We start from the raw sequence: 26,044 nt of genomic DNA on the forward strand, positions 1-26,044 counted from the left end.
GCGACTGAGCACGGCACGCACTGTATAAGAGGGAGTACGCAGTATTTGTCTTTGGTGACTAACATTGCACTAGGGACAGAGGTTCATGACATTGTACAGAAGACAGGGATCAAGACCATCCCCAAGAAAAAGAAATGCAAAAAAGCAAAACAGCTGTCTGAGGAGGCCTTACAAATAGCTGTGAAAAGAAGAGAAGTGAAAAGCAAAGGAGAAAAGGAAAGATATACCCATTTGAATACAGAGTTCCAAAGAATAGCAAGGAGATATAAAAAGGCCTTCCTCAGTGATCAATGCAAAGTAATAGAGGAAAACAATAGAATGGGGAAGACTAGAGATCTCCTCAAGAAAATTAGAGATACAAAGGAAATGTTTCATGCAAAGATGGGCTCAATAAAGGACAAAAATGGTATGGACCTAACAGAAGCATAATATATTAAGAGGAGGTGGCAAGAATACACAGAAGAACTGTACAAAAAAGATCTTCATGACCCAGATAATCAATGGTGCGATCACTCACCTAGAGCCAGACATCCTGGAATGTGAAGTCAAGTGGGCCTTAGGAAGAATCACTACCAACAAGGCTAGCGGAGGTGATGGAATTCCAGTTGAGCTATTTCAAATCCTGAAAGATGATGCTGTGAAAGTGCTTCACTCATTATATCAGCAAATTTGGAAAACTCAGCAGTGGCCACAGGACTGGAAAAGGTCCGTTTTCATTTCAATCCCAAAGAAAGGCAATGCCAAAGAATGTTCAAACTACCACACAGTTGCGCTCATCTCACACACTAGTCAAGTAATGCTCAAAATTCTCCAAGCTGTGTTTCAACAGTACGTGAATCGTGAACTTCCAGATGTTCAAGCTGGTTCTAGAAAAGGCAGAGGAACCAGAGATCAAACTGCCAACATCCACTGGATCATCAAAAAAGCAAGAGAATTCCAGAAAAATATGTATTTCTGCTTTTTGACTCTGCCAAAGCCTTTGACTGTGTGGGTCACAACAAACTGTGGAAAATTCAGAGAGATGGAAATACCAGACCACCTGACCTGCCTCTTGAGAAACCTGTTATGCAGGTCAGGAAGCAACAGTTAGAACTGGATATGAACAATAGACTGGTTTCAAACAGGAAAAGGAGGACATCAAGGCTATATATTGTCATCCTGCTTCTTTAACTTATATGCAGAGAACATCATGAAAAATGCTGGGCTGGATGAAGCACAAGCTGGAATCAAGATTGCCAGAGGAAATATCAATAACCTCAGATATGCAGATGACACCACCCTTATGGCAGAAAGTGAAGAGGAGCTAAAAACCCTCTTGATGAAAGTGAAAGTGGAGAGTGAAAAAGTTGACTTAAAGCTCAACATTCAGGAAACTAAGATCATGGCATCTGGTCTCATCACTTCGTGGCAAATAGATGGGGAAACAGTCAAAACAGTAAGAGACTATTTTGGGGGGGCTCCAAAATTGCTGAAGATGGTGACTGCAGCCATGAAATTAAAAGTTATGACCAACCTAGACAGCATATTAAAAAGCAGAGACATTGCTTTGCCAACAAAGGTCCATCTAGTCAAGGCTATGGTTTAACATCCAGTGGTCATGAATGGATGTGAGAGTTGGACTGTGAAGAAAGCTGAGCACCAAAGAACTGATGCTTTTGAACTGTGGTGTTGGAGAAGACTCTTGAGAGTCCATTGGACTGCAAGGAGATCCAACCTGTCCATCCTATGGGAAATCAATCTTGAATATTCATTGGAAGGACTGATGCTGAAGCTGAAACTCCAATACTTTGGCCACTTGATGCAAAGAGCTGACTCATTTGAAAAGACCCTGATGCTGGGAAAGATTAAAGGCAGAAGGAGATGGGGACAACAGAGGATGAGGTTTTTGGATGGCATCAGTGCCTCAATGGACGTAAGTTTGAGTAAATTCCAGGAGTTGGTGATGGACAGGGAGGCCTGGTGTGCTGCAGTCCATGGGGTTGCAAAGTCAGACATGATTGAGCAACTGAACTGAACTGAACATTGCACTTAACTTAGTGTCTTCAAGGTTTATCTACACGGTAGCATGTTTCATAATTTCCTTTCTCTTAAAGATTGAGTAATATTCTATTGTATGTATATGCTCTATTTTGCTTATCCATTCCTCACTGAATTACTTCTAGCTTCCAGTTCCTGTGAATAATGCTGTTAAGAATATAAATAGGCAAGTATGTCTCTGCAAGAGCCTGCTTTCACTCTTGATAATAAATTCTTTCATACATAAAGTTTTTAATTTTGGTGAAGTCCAGTTTATCTATTTTTTCTCTTGTTCCCTATATTAAGGGTGTCATATCCAAGAAATCAGTGCCAAATTTAATGTCATGTAGATTTTCTCCTGTTTTCTTCTAAGAGTTTTATAATTTTAGGTCTTACATATAGACCTAAAGACCTTACATATAGGTCTTTGATTCATTTTGAATTAATTTTTGAATATGGTGTGAGGTAGGTGTCCAACTTCATTCCTTTGCATGGGTATGATTGTTGCTGGGCTTTTCATATACGGTCTTTATTACGTTAAGGTGAAGTGGAAGTCACTCAGTTGTGTCCAACTCTTTGTGACCCCATGGACTATACAGTCCATGGAATTCTCCAGGCCAGAATACTGGAGTGGGTAGCTGTTTCCTTCTCCAGAGGATCTTCCCAACCTAGGGATGGAACCCAGGTCTCCCACATTACAGGTGGATTCTTTACCATCTGAGCCACCAGGGAAGCCCAAGAATACTGGAGTGGGTAGCCTATCCCTTCTCCAGCAGATCTTTCTGACCCAGAAATGGAACCAGGGTCTCCTGCACTGCAGGCAAAGCTTGGTCTCTGAGCTACCAGGGAAGCCCTCTGGTAAAGTAGTTAAAAGCTAAGTAGAATTCACCAGTGAAGCCACCTAGTCCTGGGCTTTTATTTTGGGGAGCTCTTTGATTACTGATTAAATTTTCTTACTAGTTATATGTCTATTCATACTTTCTATTTCTTCTTGATCCTTTCTTTTATATACCCTGCCCTTCTTTGGCTCTTGTAACATTTTTTTACTTAGACTTCATTTTCTATGAAATTAATACAGTGCCACCTCACTCTCTTTGAGTTGATATTTGCAGGGCGTATCCTTTTGTAGTCTTTTATTTTCAACTTTTGTATGTCCTTAGATCTAAACACAGTCTCATAGATGGTGGATGAAAAAAAATCTTGGTTTTTTTCCCCATTCTGCAAATCTCTTTTGATAAGCATTTAATCTATTTACATTTAAAGTAATTACTGAAAAAAGAAAGTAATTACTGTTATTAACTTTTACCGTTTTGTTATTTGTTTTCTTTTTAGTCTTATAGGGCTTTTTGTCCCTCCTTTTCGCCATTACTACTTTTCTTTGTGTTTATTTAATTTTTAGTAGTGACCTATTTTTCTTTCTCATTTCCTCTTGTGTATATTTTAGAGAGATTTTCTTCATAGTTATCATGGGAATTATACATAACATCTTAAATTAATAGTGATCTATCTTATTTTTTAATTAATTTTTTAGCTTTTTATTTTATACTGGAGTATAGCTGATTAATATTGTGATAGTTTCAGGTGGACAGCAAAGGGTCTCAACCATCCATACACATGTATCCATTCTCCCCCAAACTCCCCTCTAATCCAGGCTGCCACATAACCTGGAGCAGAGTTCCCTGTGCTATATAGTAGGTCCTTGTTGGTTACTCATTTTAAATATAGCAGTGTGTACACATTTATCCCACACTCCCTAATTATTCATTCTCCCCTCCCTTCCCCCACAGGGAACCATAAATTCATTCTCTAAGTCTGTGAGTCTGTTTCTGCTTTGTAAGTAAGTTCATTTGTATCATTTCTTTTTAGACTGTATATAAGGGATGTCATATATTATTTCTCTATGTGACTTACTTCACTCAGTGTGATAATCTCTATGTCCATCCAAATTGCATAACAATCTATTTTAAATTCATACTATCTTGCCTTAACTCATTAATAAAAACCTACTCTGATATAGCTTTGCCCTCCCTCATTTTGTGTTATTGATGTCACAAATTACATGTTGATATACTGTGTACCCATTAACATGAATTTATAATATTTTATGCTTTTGTGTTTTTTAATTGTGTAGAAAATGATGGAATTACAAACCAAAATTACAATAATGCTGGTGTCTATACTTGTGCATTTATCTTTACCAGGGGTCTTTATATTTTCATATAACTTCAAGTTACTGTTTAGCATTTCTCCATACTAACTTCAAGGACTCCCATTAGCACTTCCTGTAGGGAAGATGTAGCAGTAATGAGCTCCCTCAGCTTCTGTTTATCTGGGAAAGTTTTTATTTCTCCATTTTTGAAGGAAAGTTTTGTTGGCTGAGCTATTCTCAGTCAGTAGTGGGATGGGGCTTTGGGAGGGTGGGGTTTGGTTTTATTTAGGTTTTGCTTTGCGGGGACTGAGCCCTTTAAATATATCACCCCACTGTTTTCTGACCTCCAAAGTTTCTGCTGAAAAATCTAATGATAATCTTATTAGGGCTCCCTTGTATGCGATGAGTCATTTTTCTCTTGCTGTTTTGAAGATTCTCTCTTTTTCTTTGACTTTCAACAGATTGGTTATAATTGTCTCTGTGTATCTGAGGATTTAACTTATTTGGTCTCCACTGAGCTTCTGGGATTTGTAGATCCATATCTAGTCTGGGAAGTTTTCAGTCATTATTTCTTCAGATAATCTCTTTGCCCCTTTCTCTTTTAATTTATCCCATAGTCAGCATATTGGTCAACTTGAGGGTGTCCTACAAGTCTTTGGCCTTTGCTCATGTTTCTTCATTTATTCCTCTTTTTGCTACCTAGGCTCAATAATTTCAAATAATCTATCTTCAAGTTTTCTGATTCTTACTACTGTCTGTTCAAACCCACTTTTGAATGTCTCTAGTGAATTTTTTTTTCATAAATGTTACTGTATATTTCAATTCCATTTTTTTATTTGGGCTTCCCAGGTGGCTCAGGGATAAAGAATCTGCCTGCATATGCGGGAGACATGGCTTTGATCCCTGGGTCAGGAATATCCCCTGGTAGAGGAAATGGCAACCGACTCCAGTATTCTTGCCTGGAGAATTCCATGGACAGAGGAGCCTGGTGGGTTACAATCTATGAGGTCACAAAGAGTCAGACACGACTGAGTATACACACACACATTTCTGTTTGATTCCTTTTTAGAATTTCAATCTTTCATTAATATTCTCATTTTGCTTATATATTATTTTCCTGATTTCCTTCAATTCTTTGTCCACATTTCCTTTTAGCTTTCTAAGTATATTTAAGACAAGTTTTTGTTGTTGTTGTTTTGTGTTTTAGTTTTTCTCTGGTACTACTGCTGCCTGTGTTTCTTCAGGGACTGTTTCTGCCACTTAATTTTTTTCGAGTGGACCATATTTTCTTGTTTCTTTTTAAGTCTTATGTTTGTTCGTTTGTTTTTTGAGCACTTGAGAGAAAAACAGCCATCTCTCCTGGTCTTTGCAGACTGGCTCCACACAAGGAAAGATCTCTACTAAGCAGTGGGCATGTTCTGAGTCTTGGAGTCGGTCAGATAGAAAGGTTTTAATTCTTCTTCCAACTTTTCTGAACGTGAGCATGCATCCTGCCTATGACTCTGTGTCTGTGTGTATCTGCGCTTTTTATTTCTCCTTGTATACACAGCTGCTTTAAAATTCCTTTATTTTTCCAAGAAGCCTCTCCCTGGTTTCTTTTCAGAGTCTTAGATGTTCTGTTGCATTTCTCTACCCATAATTTCTTATCCCCAGACCTTTGCAAGTTTGTAGTCCCCTGTCAGCTTTCACTAACTGTTGACCACTGCTGCTTTCCAAGCTCTTCCTGGCCTGAAATATGAACTACCCACTTTTTCCTGTTTGAGCTCTGAGTTAGCAAAACAGAGACCAATCCCTCCAGCAGCCTCCAGACAAGTTACAGTGTTGCTCCACTCCCTCTGTGTTCCAGGGAGGGAACTGGGAGCTGGGAACTGGTGCTTCTCCCACGCTGCCCCATGCTGTGCTCGGGCAGGAATGAGGGGAGGGCAGGTAAAAACACCATGGAGTTTCCTACCATTTTGAATGTGGCTTTTTCTAAAATGGGCATTTGATTTTTTTTGCTATAGACCTTTGTTTTCCAGAGCTCCCATATATTTGTTTCAATTAGGCTAACAGTTGCTTTTTAAGTGTTTCCATGGGAAAAGAAGGGACCTGGAACTTCTTAGTCTGCCATCTTTCTGAAATTGCTCCAACTCTGCTTTCTTTATGCAATCTCCTCTCAGTCGGTGTAGGATCAGCCCATAATCTCCCCGGGTACTGCTCTGCATACAGGAGCTCAATGGGATTGCTTAACCAGTCTTTCTTGCTCTTGGATTACACACACACACACTTACTCCACAGACAAAGACAAGTGCAGTCAGAGCTAAAAATGGCCAAAAGCCATGTCTGACCAGAAGAGTGACAAATGCTAAAGTTCCCACATAAAAAGAGCCTTTTCTAGTTCTCAGAAGTCACTATTAACCTTTCCCACACTTACAGCAAACCTGACAATTCTGTCTCACCCTCTTTCCCTTGACTATTTTCCAAGAAGATATGAAGATATCTAGATGTCTGCAGAAACTTAGGTGGGCCAGTCTTGATTGCCACAAATGAAGATACATAATTTTATGCAGGTCAATTTAGGCAAAGTATTTTGAGATGGTCTTTAAGATAAATGGGAACACCAAGAGCACATCTGTTCTGGTTTGAAAGTGAAAGGTGAAATGCACAGGCAGGGCAAAGTTGTGGAACAGGTGCCAGAGAGCAGCAGTTCATCCCTGGACATCAAGACAAGGAGTGTCAAGCCTGCCTTGGCAAGTAATACATCCGGAAGGACCAACCCAGGGAGAGCAGATGTTCTTCAAATCAAGATGCGGCTGAATTAGGAACAAAGAACATTGGATGCCTAGAAACACTCCGCTGACTATAGAACTTCAAGGCACAACCTTATTGACACCTGTACTATGATGTTTTCAAGATATAAATGGGGAATTTGACGACTGCTTGAATGTAACTCCTCTGTGTTAGGGAGTCTCTCTGCACAGAGTTCCTAATGCTACCTTCTTAAGATCTAAGTATTTGTGGCCCTTGATTTAGAAATAATAATACTCTCGGGTGGTACAGTGGTAAAGACTCTGCCTGCTAATGCAGGAGACAAGGGATCAATCTCTGAATCGGGAAGATCCCTTGGAGTAGGAAATGGCAACCCGCTCCATTCTTACCTGGAAAATTCCATGGACAAAGGAACCTGGCGAGCTACAATTCGTGGGGTGGCAGAGAGTTGGACATGACTGAGTGACTGAGCACATACGTACACAATGCCTTCACTCATCCTCCCTGCCAGGTCTCCTTCTGAGCCCTCTGTCCACCTTCTTTTTTCTTACCTTCCTCCTCTCTTCTGTCCAGTTTCCAGTGAGCACTCTTGTTGAATACTTGGTCTCAATCTTCCAGCTTGGCGTGGAGGATGACTGTGGACTTACGGCAGTAAGAAACTGCATTTGTCCCAAGCTTCTTTGCCTTGACACAGTTTAAGTTTTCGGGGTGGGAGATGTTATGAAGCTGCTGAGTTTGAGGTGCCTTTTTTTCTTTTTAGCAGTCCGAATGTAGATGACACCCAGCTAAATTTGCAGGATTAAAGGGCCCTGAGAGTCCACTTTCAGCCTCCAGAAAGAGGTGATGTGATCTTGGATTCCCTACTGTTGACAATCTCCATGGTGATAGACTGTGAGTATAAATACTCTCCTTAAGGGGGCAGCTGATTCCTCAGAAGCAAAATTGATGTTAAAAAAGCAAATCAAACCAACAGCAGTCACCACAAAAGCAGGAGCCAGAAGGACCTGGTTTCCATGTCATGTAACTTCCTGGTTACCAAGAGGTATCATGCATGTTGCATTTTTATACCTAGATGAGCTGAGATTATCACATTCTACCATTTAATGAATGCTGATGTGCTAGGCCCATGCTGAGACCTTTACATGTACTCACTTGTTTAACCCTCAAAGAGTCCTATGAAGCAGGTGCCATAACTGTACCCATTTTATGGATGAGGGCACTGAAGTAAAGAGGGACTAAGTAGCTACCTCAAGTCACACATGTGGAGACCTGAGATTTAAATCCACTCTGATTCAGTTCTTTTACCACTGGGCTCTACTCATTGCCTGTCTGCCCCTCTGCCTAAGGGGCTTCCAGGAAGAATGCTAATAAATATGATTCATTCAGGTCGTCTTCATTCATTCATTCCACAGTCATTCTATCAAGCAGATGCTACATTCAGAGCACTGACCTGGAATTATTAGTACAATGCATCAGTGGCTAGACCAGGGCTTCTTCCCAATAGAGCTCAGTCCAATGGGATAAAGACAATGACTTTGCTTATTCATTAAGCCAAAAAATCAAGAACCAACCATCTAGATATCTACCAATGGAGGGCTGGCTCAACAAACTGTGGCATATCATATGATGAAATACCTTGTAGCTGTTAAAAAATGCTGACACAGGAAGATGCCTTGCAATGTATGGTTAAGTTAAAGAATAAGTAGGCTTCCCTGGTGGCTCAGATGGTAAAGCATCTGTCTGCAATGCAGGAGACCTGGGTTCGATACCTGGGTTGGGAAGATCCCCTGGAGAAGGAAATGGCAGCCCACTTCAGCACTCTTGCCTGGAAAATCCCATGGATGGCGGAGTCTGGTAGCCTACAGTCCATGGGGTCACAAAGAGTCAGACACAACTAAGTGGCTTCACTTTAAAGAAGCACCACACTGTAGTCTTCTTTTCAGTTCTGTTCAGCCTCTCAGTCGTGTCCAACTCTTTGCACCCCCATGGACTGCAGTACACCAGGCTTCCCTGTTCATCACCAACTCCCAGAGCTTGCTCAAACTCATGTCCATTGAGTCGGTGATGCCATCCAACCATCTCATTCTCTGCCATCCTCTTCTCTTCCTGCCTTCAATCTTTCCCAGCATCAGGGTCTTTTCCAATGAGTCAGTTCTTCGCATCAGGTGGCCAAAGTTTCAGCTTCAGCATCAGTCCTTCCAGTGAATATTCAGGACTGATTTCCTTGAAGATTGACTAATTTGGATCTCCTTGCAGTCCAAGGGACTCTCAAGAGTCTTCTCCAATAGCACAGTTCAAAAGCATCAATTCTTTGGCATTCAGCTTTCTTTATAGTCCAACTCTCACATCCATACATGACTACTGGCAAAACCATAGCTTTGACTAGATAGACCTTTGTTGGCAAAGTAATGTCTCTGCTTTTTAATATGCTATCTAGGTTGGTCATAGCTTTTCTTCCAAGGAGCAAGTGTCTTTTAATTTCATGGCTACAGTCACCATCTGTGGTGATTTTGGAGCCCCCCAAAATAAAGTCTGTCACTGTTTCCATTGTTTCCCCATCTATTTACCATGAAGTGATGGGACCGGATGCCATGATCTTAGTTATTTGAATGTTGAGTTTTAAGCCAACTTTTTCACTCTCCTCTTTCACTCATCAAGAGGCTCTTTAGTTCTTCTTTTTTAGTAGTCTTGCTTGCCACAAGTAAAGACATTCAATTTCAAGCAGGCAATTCAGAGAAAGTGCTTTCCAATGATCTTGAAACTACAGTAGAGGAATTCCAGGAAACTATTTGTTCCATATTGAAACAAAGCATGTGGCAAGGAAAGGGCATGGTAGATAGAACAGAGCAAACTTCTATTTGGCAGAACTGTAGTTTGAGTAGGGCTTAAGCCAGTAAGATGGGATGTCCTTCCAATCAAAACGCAGGAGAGCTACGTGTTCTGTATAATTCCATTTAAAAAAAACTTCATATTATAAAGTGTAACACAAACATGAAAAATTACATTTAAAATAAATGAAATGGTTTATAGTCAATTTAGTTATAATAAATTCCATGCTTTCCATAAATGGAATCCTATACCCTATATTCATCTGAGTCTGATTTCTTTTCCTCAATACAGTTAATGTTTTTAAGAATCATCTGTGTTGCATGTAGCTGTGCTGTGCTTAGGTGCTCAGTCGTGACTAACTCTGTGCGATCCTATGGACTGTAGCCCACCAGGCTCCTCTGTCAATGGGAATTCTCCAGGCAAAAATACTGGAGTGGGTCGCCGTGCCCTTCTCCAGAGGATCATCCCAACCCAGGGATTGAAGCCAGGTCTCTCACATTGCAGGCAGATTCTTTACCATCTGAGCCACCAGGGAAGTCCCTGTAGCTGTGGTTCCTATAAGTTTGGGGGGCACAGAACAAGTATCCTGATGGCCAGATAGTGCCATTTTTCTAGGGCAGTATTCTTTCAAATTTTTAGTCTCGTGAAACCTATGACTTAAAGTGTGGATTATATTAGTGGTCTGGAGCCAGACTGTACCAGTTTGTGAGAGCTGACACTACATTCTAGTCATGTTGGTTACTTGAAATTGGTCATGGTAGGAATATTTACACCACAGAACTGGCCAACCCAATGAATTATATTATATATTAATATTTATTAATTTATAAGTAACAATTTAGCCCTTGAAATTAATTGTTTGGTTTGCCTTTTTTTTTTTTTTTCTTGGCCATGTCTTGCAGTGTGTGGGATCCCACTTTGAGACCAGGGATGGAACCCATGTCTCCTGCAATGGACATGCATAGTCTTAACCACTGGATCGCTAAGGGAGTGCCCACGTGGCAGTTTTCAAAGGTTAATTGAACTGTGGAGTCTGAATGAAGTCTACTACTCAATGAACTCTTTGAGCTCTACTATATTAAAATCCACTGGTTGATCTTGTGCTTTGGATAGATCTTTAACCTACTTGTAATTTTGTAACATCTTGGTGGTCTTTTGGAAAATATTATTTCATAGAGCTGTGCAGATAGATCTTCCAAATGTTAACATGTTTCATTATACAATATTCCCCAAAATCACATTTGCTAATATCCCTACTGATATCATCAGAAAAGCACACAGTAGGAAGTTGACAAAGTCACATTGGTAGATACAAGTTTTCCCAAAATTTTAGGTTGAGCTTGAAAGCTCAAAGTTTTGTTATTGGCAGTAACTACTGACTATTGCTTTCTTTGAAGTGAGAGCCTTTCATCATTCATTTTTAAAAACACATTTAGCAAATGTTCCAACTCTAATAACCATGGTTTTGTCTACCAATTGTTCTTCCAAGTAAAAGTTTCATTAAAAAAAGAAAGCCCTAGGAATTCCCTGGCTGTCCAATGGTTACGATTCTGTGCTTCCACTGAAAGGGGCTCAGGTTGATCACTGGTCAAGGAACTAAAATCCCACAAGGTACAAGAAAAAGCCCAACTCACTTTGCTCACAACTCAAACAATTGCACACACAGAATTCTTTCTCAAGAGAACCATTGAACGTGGACATGCCACAGCAGTGCTTTCTCACACGTGTCCTTCCCATTTCCTCACACAGCATGTAAAAAAGATGTCTGCTCAAACGTTGAGATTTAATAAAATTAATAATTTCTACTTCTTCATCAAGGACACTTCATGTGAAACTAGTGATTTTTTTTAACTGCAAGTGTGTGGTGGTGAAGAATATAACTGATAATGGCACTGCTTTGATTTATGCACAGGCTCTTGCAGTTTTACCCAACGTCACCTTTGTACTGTCAATGCAAATGCCAAGAACATGGAAAAAGGCAAATAGTACCTTAATATTATTAAGAAGACATGCTCAGTCACTCAGTCGTATCTGACTCTTTGAGACCCCATGGACTATAGCTCCCCAGGCTTCTCTGTCCGTGGAATTTCCCAGGCAACAGGCAAGAATACTGAAGTAGGTTACCATTTCCTTCTCCAGGGGATCTTCCCAACCCAAGGATTGAACTCGAGTCTCTTGTGTCTCCTGCATCGGCAGGCAGATTCTTTAACACTATGCCACCTGGAATAGTACTTACATTGAAGATCTCCTGAAAGGAGCCTGGGGATCCCCAGGAGTCCATGGACCATGCCTTGAAGACCTCTGCTCTTGGATATATACCTAGGAGCAGGGTTTCTGGGTCATAGGGTATGCATGTCTTAACTTTGCTAGACAATGTCAAATTAATAATATTTTCCAAAGCATTACATCAATTTATTATGCATCCCCTCAACAGTGTATGTCTTTGTTTCCATTACTCCACATTTTCTAGAATTTTTAATCATCCCAAACAGAAATTATGTACCCATTAAGCAATAGTGGTTAATTATTGCTCCCCATTCCATCATCTCTCAGGCTCTGGTAACCTTTTTTCTACTTTCTCATCTCTGTGAATTTGACTGCTCCATGTACCTCATAACTTATTTCACTTAACTTAATGTTTTCTAGATCCATCCATGTTGTAGCATGTGTCAGAATTCCATTCCCTTTTTTTTTTTTTTTTGGATGCAAAACTCTATGACTTTATTTAGTTAAAAATGACACACAAAGAGACAGAAATTAAGTAGTCAAACTGCATGAAATAACCAATCTTTGAAACAAGGTCGTTCCCACTACAGAGTCCTCAGTGCTGGGTTTTTATGGCTGAATAATAATATTCTATTTTGCATGTGTGTGTGTGTGTGTGTATACATATCAAACTTTCTTGATCTGTTGATGGACATTTGGACTGTTTCCACCTTTCAGCTATGTGAATAATGCAGCTGTGAAAACTGGTTTACAGATAGCTGTTTGACCTACACTCCATGTTTTCACCTAAGAATGGACTCAGCCCCAGAAAACCATTTTACACAGCAACCACACCACTTTTACTTTCCCACCAGCAATGCACAGGGTTCTTGTTTCTCCATTTCTTTGCCGACATTTGTTACTTTTTCTTTTTGCTTTGTTTCTTTTCTTTCTTCTTTTTTGATTTTTGTGATAACCTATCCTAATATGTGTGAGGTGGTACCTCATTGTAGTTTCAATTTGTATTTTCCCAATATCTGCCTCAGTGCAGAAGTGGGTTCAAACCCTGGGTTGGGAAAATCCCCTGGAGAAAGAAATGGACAGTATTTTTGCCTGGAGAATTCCATGGACAGAGGAATTTTGTGGGCTACAGTCCACGGGGTCTCAGAGAGTAGGACATGACTGAATGACTAACACACACAAAGGGTATTGATCATCTTTTCTGTGCTTATTGCCCATTTGTATATCTTCTTTGGAGAAATGTCTTTTGCCCATTTTCAAATTGTGTGTGTGTTTGGGGGGCGGTGTTTCTGGATGTGTGTGGGAGTGAGTTGTAGGAGTTCTTTAAATTCTGATATTAATCTCTTACCAGATATAAGTTTTACAAATATTTTCTCTCATTTTGTGAATTCTTTTCACTCTCTTGTTATCTCCTGTTCCTATGTATTTTATATTTTATGTTACTTAAATGAATTATTTTTATTTCATTTTCTGATTATTGTCTATATATTAAAATACAATTAATTTTTAACAACAATAACTTTATAGCCATCAACTTTGTTAATTATCTTATGAATTCTAGTACTTTCCCTGTAGATTCTTGGAGAGTCTGCATGCAGGAATATAGCATCTGCAAGTAATAATTATTTTGTTTCTTCTTTTCCAATTCTAATTGGTTTTATACTTGTCTTTTACATTGGCTAGGACCACCAGTACAATGTTAATTAGAAATGACATGAGCAACTCTTGTCCTATTCCTAGTAAGGAAAAAAGTTTAATGTTTACTATTAAGGATGATGTTTTTGTAAATGCCATTTATTGAGTTCAAGAAGTGTCCTTCTATTCTAAATTTGCTGAGGTAGCTCTCATAAATAATATTTAATATTTTGCATCTATTAAGATAATCACAGTTTCTTTCATTGAATCCATTAATGTGATAAATTATATTGATTATTTCTGCAATGTTAAAGTATCTTGCATTTCTAGTATAAGCTATCATATATATGATCATGATATAGTGTCTTTTTTCTAATATTTCTGGATTCTTCTTGCCAAATGTTTTTTAGAAATGTTTTGTTTCTATATCCATGAGTAAGACTTCGTAGCCTGAATGTTTCCTTTGTGCAATTTTTTGGAGATTTTATTATTATGATTAAGCTAACCTCACAGAAAGAATATGCCTACTTTTTATATTCTCTAGGACAGTTTACATAAGATTAATGTGTTTAATCCCTGAATATTAAGTAAGTCAAGGCATCTGGGCCAGATTTTTGTTTTGTTTATCTTTGTTTTAAGGCTTTTCATTGTAGACTTAATGTTTGTTATTAGTTACAAAACTAATCTCATTTTTCTCTTTCCTTTTGTGTCAGTTTGGCAAGTTGTGTTTTTATAGGAATTTACACATTGCATCTAAATTTTCAAATTTGAGTTTGTACATTGTTTATAGCATCCCCTTGTTTTTTTAAATATCTCTAGGATCTGCGATGGAGTCCCTTTTTTATTTCTAGAACTTACTCTTGTATATTTTTTTCTGTATTGGTCTCATTAGATAATGATCAACTTTATTAGTCTTTTCAGAGAGCCAAAATGTGGCATTGTTGATCAGCCCTTTTGCATCAGTATTTTAGAAATTTTGCCCAAAATATACATATAAAGATAAGTATATTGGAAAGTATAAAATACTTTTTATAGTCTTTTTAATTGGAATATAATGCTTTTCAATTGGAGGCAGGAGGAGAAGGGGATGACAGAGAATGAGATGGCTGGATGGCATCACCAACTCGATGGACATGAGTTTGGGTGAACTCCAGGAGTTGGTGATGGACAGGGAGGCCTGGCGTGCTGCAATTCATGGGGTCGCAAAGAGTCGGACACAACTGAGCAACTGAACTGAACTGATTGTGTTAGTTTCTTCTGTACAACAATGTGAATCAGCCATATGCATACATATATTGCCTCTCTCTTGAGACCCCCTCCCAACCCCTATCCCAGCATCTAGGTCATCAAACAGCACCAAGCTGGGCTCCCTGTTTCCCACTAGCTATCTAGTTTACCCATGGTAGTGCATATTTGTCAAGGTTGCTCTGTCAGTTCATCCCACCCTCTCCTTCCCGCCCTGCCCGTGTCCGCAAGTCCATTCTCTAAGTCTGCATCTCGATTCCTGCCCTGCAAACAGGTTCATCAGTACCACTTTTCTAGATTCCATATATATGCATTAATATATGATATTTACTCATTCAATTATTTTAGGAAATTCTCAGCTATTACATGTTCAAATATTGCTTCTGCTTCCTTTCTTTCCGGAACACCAGCTGCATATTTGCCACAACTTTCTCACTGAATCCTCAAAGTCTCTGGCCCCCCTTCCGTATTTTCTATCCTTTTGTTTTTTGTACTTCTGAATAGTTTCTTCGGATCTATATCCCAGCCCACATATCCTCTCTCAAGGATGTGTACCTAATGTGAAATTAAACCCACCCACTGATTTGTTGCATTTTTTCAGTTTTAAATTTTACTTGATTAATAATCTAGGTATATATGCTACTTTTTACAATTCCAGGGTTTAACTTCTGAATTACAGATTATTCCTTGTTGCCTCAAATGTTCAAATCTGTAGGTTTATAAATCTACAGATTTATATATTTTAGACTTAGAGATTGTAGTTATGTATTGTGTTAGTCATTAAGCCATGTATGACTCTTTGTGACACCATGGACTATATAGCCTGCCCGGCTCCTCTGTTCTAGGGACTTCTCCAGGCAAGAGTCCTGGATTGGGTTGCCATTATATAAAGATTTATATAGATTAATTTATAAGTATATATATATAGATTTTACTTGGACATAATAAGCAGAGCTATTTTATAGTCCGTGGCTTCCTTTCTTTTTACCTGTTGTTTCTGTGGGTTTCTATTGCTAGTTTCTCTCTTCTCATAGGCCTGGTATCTGAAAAACTAAATGTGAAAATGGTATGAGGTCTAGGATGATACTATCTTCCTCCAGAGATGATTTCCATTTGCTTTTCCAATCACCTGTGCCTATTAGGAATGGGATTACTTTAATCCAGCATAGGTTCAGACACTTTTGGTGTCTGCTCAGTGCCACACAGGAGGAGCTAGAGCAGACTCTGCAAGCCACAGGAGAAGGGCCTAATTTCAGAGTAGGTGGCACCCTTCTACGGTGAGACCTCACAGGTGAATAATATATTGACTTCTCCCAGTCCAGTACATCCTAGAAACACTTCTTAAAGATGGGCAATCAGCTTTGGGTTATTGCACAAGGAATGGGATTGGGGGTGAGGGGAAGGGGTTGCTGAGTACTCATACAAACTTGGCTTCCACTTCAAGTCCCACCTCTTACCAGCTGTTTCCTTTTGACCAAGTTCCTGGGTCAAGCCAGCTTTGGTGTCCTAATCTGTAAACTGGGAGTAATTTCATGGCTGCAGTCACCATCCACACTGATTTTGGAGCCCAAGAAAATAAAGTCTGTCACTGTTTCCACCTTTTCCCCATCTATTTGCCATGAAGTGATGGGACCAGATGCCATCATCTTATTTTTTAAATGTTGAGTTTTAAGCCAACTTTTTCCTCTCTTCTTTTCCCCTCATTAAAAGGCTCTTTAGTTCCTCCTCAGAGAAGGGGGTGACAGAGGATGAGATGGTTAGATGGCATCACTGACTCAATGGACATTAGTTTGAGCAATGTCTGGGAGACAGTGAAGGACAGGGAAGCCTGGAGTGCTGCAGTCCATGGGGTCACAAAGAGTCGGACACGACTTAGCGACTGAACAGCAAAAACAAAATTGGGAGTCAATATCCTATACTTCATAAAATAAGATTAAGAGAATACAATGAAATGTCACCTACAAAACACTTCATAAAATACCTGTCACATATAAGAGGTCAATAAATGCTCAATCTTCTCTTTCCTTTGTGCCTAAACCAAGCCAGTTTTAGCAATAAAATCCATTCCTTTCCCTATATTAGAGGAGTGAATTTGGGAAATTAGGACAAATATCCCAAAGGGAACAATTATATATTCTTTTTGAATAGAGAATTCCTGAGCACAAAAACAGCTTGTTATCCCCACCAGGGGATAAGTTATGAGTCTGGTAACCAGCACGTCTGTAACTGTCTACTGAACAGCAAATACCTAACCACAACTTACATTGATTCATCCTGCTTTACACAAACACCCAGATGTGCTCCACATGATTATCCTCATTTCAAAGCAAGAAAACTGAGGGCTTAGGAGGTTAAATAAATGTTGGGCCTCCAACTGGTTCTAGACTACATGTCTTCCATCACTCTGCCTCTTTGCAGAAGCTGCAGTAACAAACCCAGAATGCAACATGTCTCTTCAACTTAAAATTAAAACTGCTCTATCCTTTGGTGACGACAAAGCAGGGAGTTGTTTCACAATAACGAGGTCAGACCCACACTTGTGGGTTTTTCCCTGCAATAAGAAGTGCTTTGAAACTAAGCCCCAGGCACTGCCTTATCAGAATCAACCTTGTACAGCCATTTGCAAGAAACCAGCTGCAATGTTGGAGCAGGGGTGATCTAGCCAATAGCAAGACTTGGCAACCTGGGAAAGAGGAGCCAATCTGCTGATTCTGGTGTCCTTTACTTTGCTAGATGAAGATAAGTATGTTAGAGGTCACACACCAGTAACACTGCAGCCTGCCGCAACTCCTCAGCTGATTCTTGGAGAAGTTCGTTTGAATTAAGGACATTTCCCTTTAAAATATAGACCTACCAGCCAACTATGTCCCACACAACCAGGTGTCAAGCAGTCTTCAATTTAGGAAGATGGCAATGACGACCCTGTATGCAAGACAGGGAAAGAGACACAGATGTGTATAATGGACGTTTGGACTCAGAGGGAGAGGGAGAGGGTGGGATGATTTGGGAGAATGACATTCTAACATGTATAATATCATGTAAGAATTGAATCGCCAGTCTATGTCTGATGCAGGATACAGCATGCTTGGAGCTGGTGCATGGGGATGACCCAGAGAGATGTTATGGGGAGGGAGGTGGGAGGGGGGTTCATGTTTGGGAACGCATGTAAGAATTAAAGATTTTAAAATTTAAAAAATAAAAAAAAAAGGAAAAAAAATCAATTTTCTTTCAAAATCAAATTTCTTTCTGCTTTTGGGATTGGTGGTTACAGTCCAACTACTTCCCTCCCAGCTGAGATCTGCTGGGGGAATGGGGGGAATGGGACAGACATCTTTATTATTAATTTTTGACTGTGCTGGATCTTCATTGCTATGTGTGGGCTTTCTCTAGTTGTGGCAAGTAGGGGATACTCTTTGTTGCAGTGCCCAGGCTTAGCTGCCCCACGGCACGTGGGATCTTCCCAGACCAAGGATCGAACCCATGTCCCCTGCATTGATAAGCAAACTTCCAACCACTGGACCACCAGGGAAGCCCAGATAGGCATCTTTACAGTATCTATTAATGTGGAAAATTGTGTCAGGCCAAGGATAGATTCAGTCCTTCTTGAATCTATCACAGAGAATCACACATACAGAAGCAGGCACATGCAGATACGTTCACTACAAATTTGTAGGGAACGGCTAAGAACTGTAATAGAACCATCCCATGGAGTACCATGCAGTAGCTAAAAAGAGCAAGAGGAATCTATATGGTTTGTGAGGCTAGGTTTCTAAGATATATTGTTGAGTGAAAAAAAAACTCAAGTGGTACAAAAGGTACAGAATAATTTCTGTTATATACAATATACAGCAAAGCCATCCCACGAAATAATACTCTGTATTTCTGTAGGTACCTATCTGTACATGTGAAAGCCTAGAAACAGGTTTCAAAGGGTTGGAAAACCAACCCTGCTCTCCCCAAAGAAGGTAACAGCAGATACATCCAGATCAAAAGTACTAGAGTTGAGGGAGGGTGGTCAAAGAGACTTTAGCTTTATCTCTAAAAGGAGATATTTTTATAAAAGGGAATTCCCTGGTAGTCCAGTGGTTGAGATTCTGTGCTTTCACTGTGGAGGAGGCAGGTTCCATCCCTGATCTGGGAAGTAAGGTTCTGCAAGTAACACAGAGCAGCCAAAATAAATAAATAAAAAGAGTATATTTGCATATCACTTGCTGCTGCTGTTCAGTCGTGTCTAACTTTTTGCAACCCCATGGACTGCAGCATGCTAGGCCTCCCTATTCCTCACCATCTCCCGGAGTTTGCCCAAGTTCATGTCCATTGCATTTGTGATACCAGCCAGCCATCTCATCCTCTGACACCCTCTTCTCCTTCTGCCCTCAATCTTTTCCAGCATCAGGGGATTTTCCAATGAGTCGGTTGTTCACATTAGGTGACCAAAATATGGGTGCTTCAGCTTCAGAATTATCCTTTCAGTGAGTATTCAGGGTTGATTTCCTTTATGATTGACTGGTTTGATCTCCTTGTAGTCCAAGGGACTCTCAAGAGTCTTCTTTAGCACCACAACACTTACATAAAGAGCCTCTCAGTGAAAGTGAAAGAGGAGAGTGAAAAACGGCCTTAAAACTCAACATTCAAAAAACTAAGATTATGGCCTCCAGTCCCATCACTTCATGGCAAATAGATGGGGAAACAATGGAAACAGTGACAGACTTTATTTTCTTGGACTCCAAAGTCACTGCAGATGGTAACTGCAGCCTTGAAATTAAAAGTTGCTTGCTCCTTGAAAGAAAAACTATGATAAACCTAGACAGTGTATTAAAAAGCAGAGACATTACTTTGCCAGAAAAGATCTATATAGTCAAAGCTATGGTTTTTCCATAGCTTTGCGCTTCCCTGGTGGCTCAGATGGTAAAGAGCCTGCCTACAGTGTGGGAGACCTGGGTTTGATCCCTGGGCCAGGAAGATCCCCTGGAGAAGGAAATGGCAACCCACTCCAGTATTCTTGCCTGGAAAATCCCATGGACAGAGAAGCCTGGCAGGCTACAGTCCATGGAATTGCAAAGAGTCAGACATAACTGAGTGACTTCACTTTCTTTCTATGGTTTTTCCAGTAGTCATGCATGGATGTGAGAGTTGGACCATAAAGAAGGCTGAATGCTGAAGAATTAATGCTTTTGAACTATGGTGTTAGAGAAGACTCTTGAGAGTCCCTTGGACTGCAAGGAGATCAAACCAGTCAATACTAAAGGAAATCAACCCTGAATATTCATTTGAAGAACTGATGCTGAAGCTGAAGCTCCAGTACTTTGGCCACCTGATGCAAAGAACTAACTCATCAGAAAAGACCCTGATGCTGGGAAAGATTGAAGGCATGAGGAGAAAGGGACGACAGATGCCGGGGTCCAGCCCTGGTGGATCCAGGGTAATTTGAAGCAGGGATGGAGTCAGTGTCCTAGGAATTAATTGCTTAATTAGAGATATGGAGGGAGATTAGAAAGAAATAGTGTAGTAGGAAAATACTAGTGGAGAAAAAGATGCCAAATAACTTGGTTTATGTGGAATACCAATAAAACTCCAAGACAAGGAGTTTGCAACATCTACGTAGGCCACCGGCTTCCACTTGAATAGCAGAGGGTGCCCCGCCCTGGGCTCCCTCTCACGTGGATCTTAGAAGCCAGGGCAAGTAAGTAGACATGGTGAGTATCCACGCTCCAGATGGGAATTCAGCCAGAAGGGGAAAGAAAGAACGACACAGGGGAATCAGTCTTTCCAGAAACTGATCCATTTTCTTTATTTTCAGGTTTGCTTATATACTTTTTGTTATACATAGGGATGAATACAGAGTCACGCGGGGTCAGCAGACCTGACCCTTGTCAATATCAGGTGCTTCATATAAATGTATACAAAGGCCATAGGGATTTTACATCATCTAATGGCCATGAGGCCTGCTGACATTTTATGGCCCTTTCTGATAACGGTCAGTCAACCAGAAAACTTATTTTTTCCAGGGGTGATTTTTTCTTAAACTAGGCGCCACCCTCTGAAGGCACCAGATAAAGTTACATTCCTATAGGGTGAGGGTGTAGTGGGTTACAATTAAGAAAGGAATTTACTTAGCCTAAGGTTTAACATGATTAATCTTAAAGGTTAATACTTATTTCTCCTATATGCTAGTTATATTCATTATAAGGGCAGGGAATATGGAGATTTAGCAGCAAATATAGGCTCAACAAATGAAAAACCCTTCACCAATATAATTTCTAATCAACCCACTATACTATACTAATAATTTTCTAACTTCTCAAAAGAATCTGTATTTAGAAAGTTTACAGCATCTCATGCCTCTCACAGTTGGGAGGCTGTAAACAATCACATGTGGCCGGACGAACCTGCTCAGGCAGGCTAGAGAAACTTCAGAGGAGTTTGTAAGTTGAAACATTCTTGTCACGCCTAGGAATTTTTATTAACTTGGAGCTGTAAGTTAAATCCTTCTCTGAGAGAGGTGGTGGGGGGCAGCCCCCTGTAAAGTCAGAGGTGTAGATGAGAGCATAAAACAGTAAAGTAGGCAGACTCTGGTTTGGGGGGTAGATGCTCGGGAACAGGGGTTTTCCTGAGGCTCGATCCCACCTTTGCATATGCCAAAGCCTCCTTCCTCATGACCTTTGCCATGGGTGGAGTTCCTCATGCTGGCTCCTGGCAGACAGAGGATGAGATAGTTGGATGGCATCACTGATTCGATGGATATGAGTTTGAGCAAGCTCTGAGAGATGGTGAAGGACAGGGAAGCCTGGCGTGCTGCAGTGCATGAGGTCACAAAGAGTCAGACACAACTGAGCGACTGAACAAGAATGGAAGGGAAAATATTGTGACTGAGAGTGTGATTAGCTGTAATACTGACCACAAGTATCTGTCACTCTTATTCTCCTCTGTCCTGTCAACATCAAGCTTAGTTGACAGGACATAGGTTTTGCTCTGACCAAGGAAAGGTGAGCAGAAACAGTGAGTATCCCTTCTAAGCAGAAGCTTGGGGAGCCAATGTGTGAGTCAACATGCTCTTTTTCCCTCTGCCATGAGACCAGAGATATCTCAAATAGAGGCTGCTCCATCAGCCTGGATCTGGGGGTAGATGAATGTGGAGCCATGCTGCCACTGACCTTTGCTAAGGTGCTTCAGTCATGTCCAACCCTTTGCAACCCTATGGACTGTAGCCAACCAGGCTCCTCTGTCAGTGGGATTCTGTAGGCAAGAATACTGGAGTGGGTTGCCTTCCTCCAGGGGATCTTCTTGACCCAAGGATCAAACCCATATCTCTTACATCTCCTGCACTGGCAGGCAGGTTCTTTACCACAGAGCCACGTGGGAAGTCACTGACATTTGAGGGTTGTTGTAATATGTAATTCAGCAAGAAACAGACCTTTGCTTCATAAGATACTGAGACTGTGGTGCCATTTGTCACTTCAGTGGAGCCTGACCTGTACTAGCCTGTATATCACTAGCGAGCCCAGAGATAGCAGGAGAGAGCAGGCAGGTACTCCAGTGCAGAGGGTACAGGGGTAGAGGGAGACAGGGTTTAGAGCCAGACAGGCAGGGAGGTCCTGGGTGGAGGTGAGAAGTACCCTGAGGAAGACACTTTTTTTTTTTTTTACTTTGCCCTAAGATCTTGTCCTCAACTGCCTTCTGACAAAATAAAACAATTTTGGTTACAACACATTATCTTTTATCTGATGGCACTTGCCGTGGGCAAACTGGCAGATCTTTGCAGGGAAATCCTGGGAACTTACTGAAAAAACACTCCCAAAGTGGCTCCATCTTCCCTGAGCCGAGTTAGCAGGGCATGCCAGCTGTCCATTCCCAAATGGGGCTATGGTTACCTATTCCAAAGCCATTGTGACTTAGAGAAAGCTAAAGTCAAGAAAGCAAAAAAAAAAAATTTTTTTTAAGCTGATGGCAAAAAGACTTGACACTATCAATCTGCCTCAGATCAGAGGGTAGCTAACACCCCGCTGGATGGGAAGTGACTCACATAAGGTCATGTAACTCAGTCATGTCTCTCATTTTAATTCTGAATGATAGGGAAGAAATGAGCTAATGGGCTACAGGGCTCGGCAGAAAGGGTTTGCTGTTTGACCGGAGCTGTTATGCTCAGTGTCCCACCAATTACAAGGCCTTGGGTAAACTACTGAATCAGCTCACCTTGAGCCTGACTAGAAAGGGTCAGGAAATGAGTGTTGTTAATATCTCTGGGCCTCAGTTTCCTTATGTGTAAAATGGGCTTAAGAGTACACACTTTGTAGAATTCACATGTACACATAGTGAAGGGTGGGGTGGGGCAGGACAGCATAGCTGGTGTATTAAGAGTGAAGAGGATGGCTTGCCGAATGAGGGGGCACCAGCCCCTCACACAGGGTCAACAGGGAGCTCCCCCCACATCCAAACTCTCTGAGGAAGTGAACACCTAGGGGTCATGTCAACTGAAAGTACAACTTAAATACACTCACATGAAGGAGGTAAAGTCACAATATTTATTATTTACAGACCCCAGAAAAGGGGGGGGGGTTGTGCAATGAGCAGGGGCAGGGAGGGCAGTCCTCTGTTCCAGGTCATGAGTGAGCAGGAGAGGAAGAACAGGACCGCAAGCGAGCACCTCTTCCAAGGTGTTGGGGTGAAGCTAACTAACTTTTCACAGGATCAACTCTAAACTGGTTATTCTAAAACATGACCAGGGAAAAGCAGGAACTTGTGGTGGGAATCCTAAGCATGGGTCTTTATCATAATGTCCAGACTCTGGATGTAAGCAGAGCTGTCATACCATGAAATGCCTAGGCAGCAACCCAGCATAGCTGTTTTTCATCATCGTGAGGTGGCAAATTTAAACAGCCCTGTATGCAGCCTAGCATGCAGAGGACTTTCAGTGAACATTCATTCCTACCCCTTTTCCATTCCCTGAGCCTCAGGAACAGCTTGCAGGAAGGACAGCCATGAAGCATAAAGGAGAGAGGAGTATCATGTCCCCAGATCAAACCAACCATTGTGGGTGAAAGGGCTTCATCTCTCCCACAGCCTGCAGAAGGGAGCAGGCTCAGAAATAAGCCCACCCAGCATTCTTCTATACCCTAGTGGAAGTGGGTGAAAGGGTAGCCCACTATCTTCACTAGACACCATCTTCCTGTGGCTCACTCACTCCTCACCATCCTACCATTGAAGAGCTGACCACCCAAATTTCCAGAAGGTCAGCTCACTCCCCTCCACCTATTTCCAGAGCTGGGGGTGAACCAAGGCCACAATACAGGCCCAAGGCCACCAGTCAGTTCAGAGACCTGTCTCCAAGGGGACAATTCACTAAAAGCTATGTGCTGTTAGTGAGTGATTCCTAACTCTCCAACAAAGCTGGTCTTCCTGCTGTGAATGGACCAAGAAGTCATCCAGTGGGATTCCTCTCTGCCCCACATGTCAGCTTGAACATTCACCTAAATGCAACTTAAGGGAAAACATGGGGCCCTTTGTGCAGTAGACTTTGTGCAGGTCCTTTGGTTTTTGACCTATAAAAGCCACTGGCCAGTCAGGAGCAGAGCCTCCTGAGGACCAGGTGGGGCCAGCCTGAGAGCTTGGGCTATCCCTTTCAAAGGAATTTTTATTCCTAAGTGGCAAGTGGTCAACTTGCCCAGTGGTCCTTGACATCTCTTGCCACTTCCAAGGACCTTGACTCAGGCTTCAGTTGGTCTTCTACAGTAGAGTAAGTGTTGACGTGAGGGAGAACTCATCCATTCCTCATGCCCATCCAAGCACCAGATGGAGTTGACCCCACCCTCCACTCCAAGGAGGGCATGGGACTTGGGCCTGGTCAGTCATAACCTTCCATGTTCTTGGTTTTAGCAACTGGATACACCACTCAGAAAACCAACAGAGCCATCAAATTGCAGTGTGATTTCTGCTGGGACTGCTGAGAATTAAGTAAGTTCATTATAATGAATTTGACTATGGGAAAAGACAAGTCAAATCTAGAGAGGGGAAGGTGAAGTTCATAAGCATAGACTATAGTAAAGAGAACATAGCTGGTGATACTGTTTGAGTTCCTGGATCAAACCATGACTGATTTATCCTTGCAGTTTGTAGTTACATTAGCCAATACATTCTCTTTGATTTAGGCCAGTTTGAGCCAGTTCTGTGCCTTAAAGTAGTGATAGTTCTCACTAACATATCTTCAGTTCTTTGGACCCTCCTTTGATTTCCACTGTGGACATGGTTGAGTTTGATCAGATTTCATCTTCATAAGTCTCTGGCTTGGGACTTAGCTTCCCTCTGGACTCTGCTCCTTGAGCACATATGTTGGAGACTGCGACACAAAGACACACACACAAGAGACAGACACAACTCCAGCCAGAGGAAAAAGAACTGCGCAAGCGAGCAAGCTTGCGGTTTACTTTTATATAGCCCCCCTGGGCAGAATTCCAGACTGTATGACTAAGCCTTCTCAGTATAGTGCATGTGCATAAATGTTATCGTACAGCAAAAGGGAGTGAAATTCCTGCTTACTGCAGAGTCTGTCCAGAGCCCTTTCTTCCTCCTTATCACAAGAAGGGAATGTTCCCTTATTTGCAAGGGACCATTAAACTCAAGGCTATGTCCAGTCTCCTTGGCGAAAAACATCTCGTTTGCAAGCACGTTCAGCCTAGGCAGAGAGTCCCGTTTGCAGGCACATCTCCGCTTTCCCCATTGTGGCCACATTAACCCTTCATCTCCCCCTTTTTTATTTTTTTAAGATATTCATGCAAGGTATGATTAGCTCTTTCAATGATAGCTTGCCCTTGACTATTGTAAGGAATACCAAAAGTATGAGTTATATGATATTGGGATAAAAAGTGAGCTAATTTTGTGGATTGGTAGGCAGGTGCATTATCAGTTTTCAATTCAATTGGTAATCCCATAACTGCAAAACATGATAACAAATGAGTAATAACAGCGTCAGCTTTTTCAGAATGTAATGCAGTGGCCCATTGAAAATGTGTGCATGTATCTATAGCATGATGCACATATTTTTGTTGTGCAAAAGAAGAAATGTAAATTACATCCATTTGCCATATCTGATTTGCTTGTTGTCCTCTTACGTTGACACCTGGTGAGGTAAACAGTAAAGCAAAGGGTGCACATATGGAACAAGAACGAACAATATTTTGAGCTTGTTTTCGAGTAATAGCA

At 41.1% G+C, this 26,044-nt stretch overlaps 1 protein-coding gene across 2 annotated transcripts in view; it reads right to left on the reverse strand.

Moving 5' to 3' along the window:
• C16H1orf158 (chromosome 16 C1orf158 homolog) overlaps positions 1-25,725 on the reverse strand; it is a 49,432-nt gene extending 23,707 nt beyond the window's left edge. The window contains exon 1 of one of the 2 annotated variants that reach the window (XM_018060607.1): positions 22,630-25,725. In XM_018060607.1, the coding sequence (XP_017916096.1) occupies positions 22,630-22,697 (68 nt within the window). In that variant the 5' untranslated portion in view covers positions 22,698-25,725. Of the gene's footprint in view, positions 1-7,464; positions 8,071-22,629 lie in introns of those variants that run through there. The other variant, XM_005690881.2, reaches the window with a different exon arrangement.

This window comes from Capra hircus, chromosome 16, assembly GCF_001704415.2.
Source record: "Capra hircus breed San Clemente chromosome 16, ASM170441v1, whole genome shotgun sequence".
NCBI classification, from domain to species: domain Eukaryota; kingdom Metazoa; phylum Chordata; class Mammalia; order Artiodactyla; family Bovidae; genus Capra; species Capra hircus.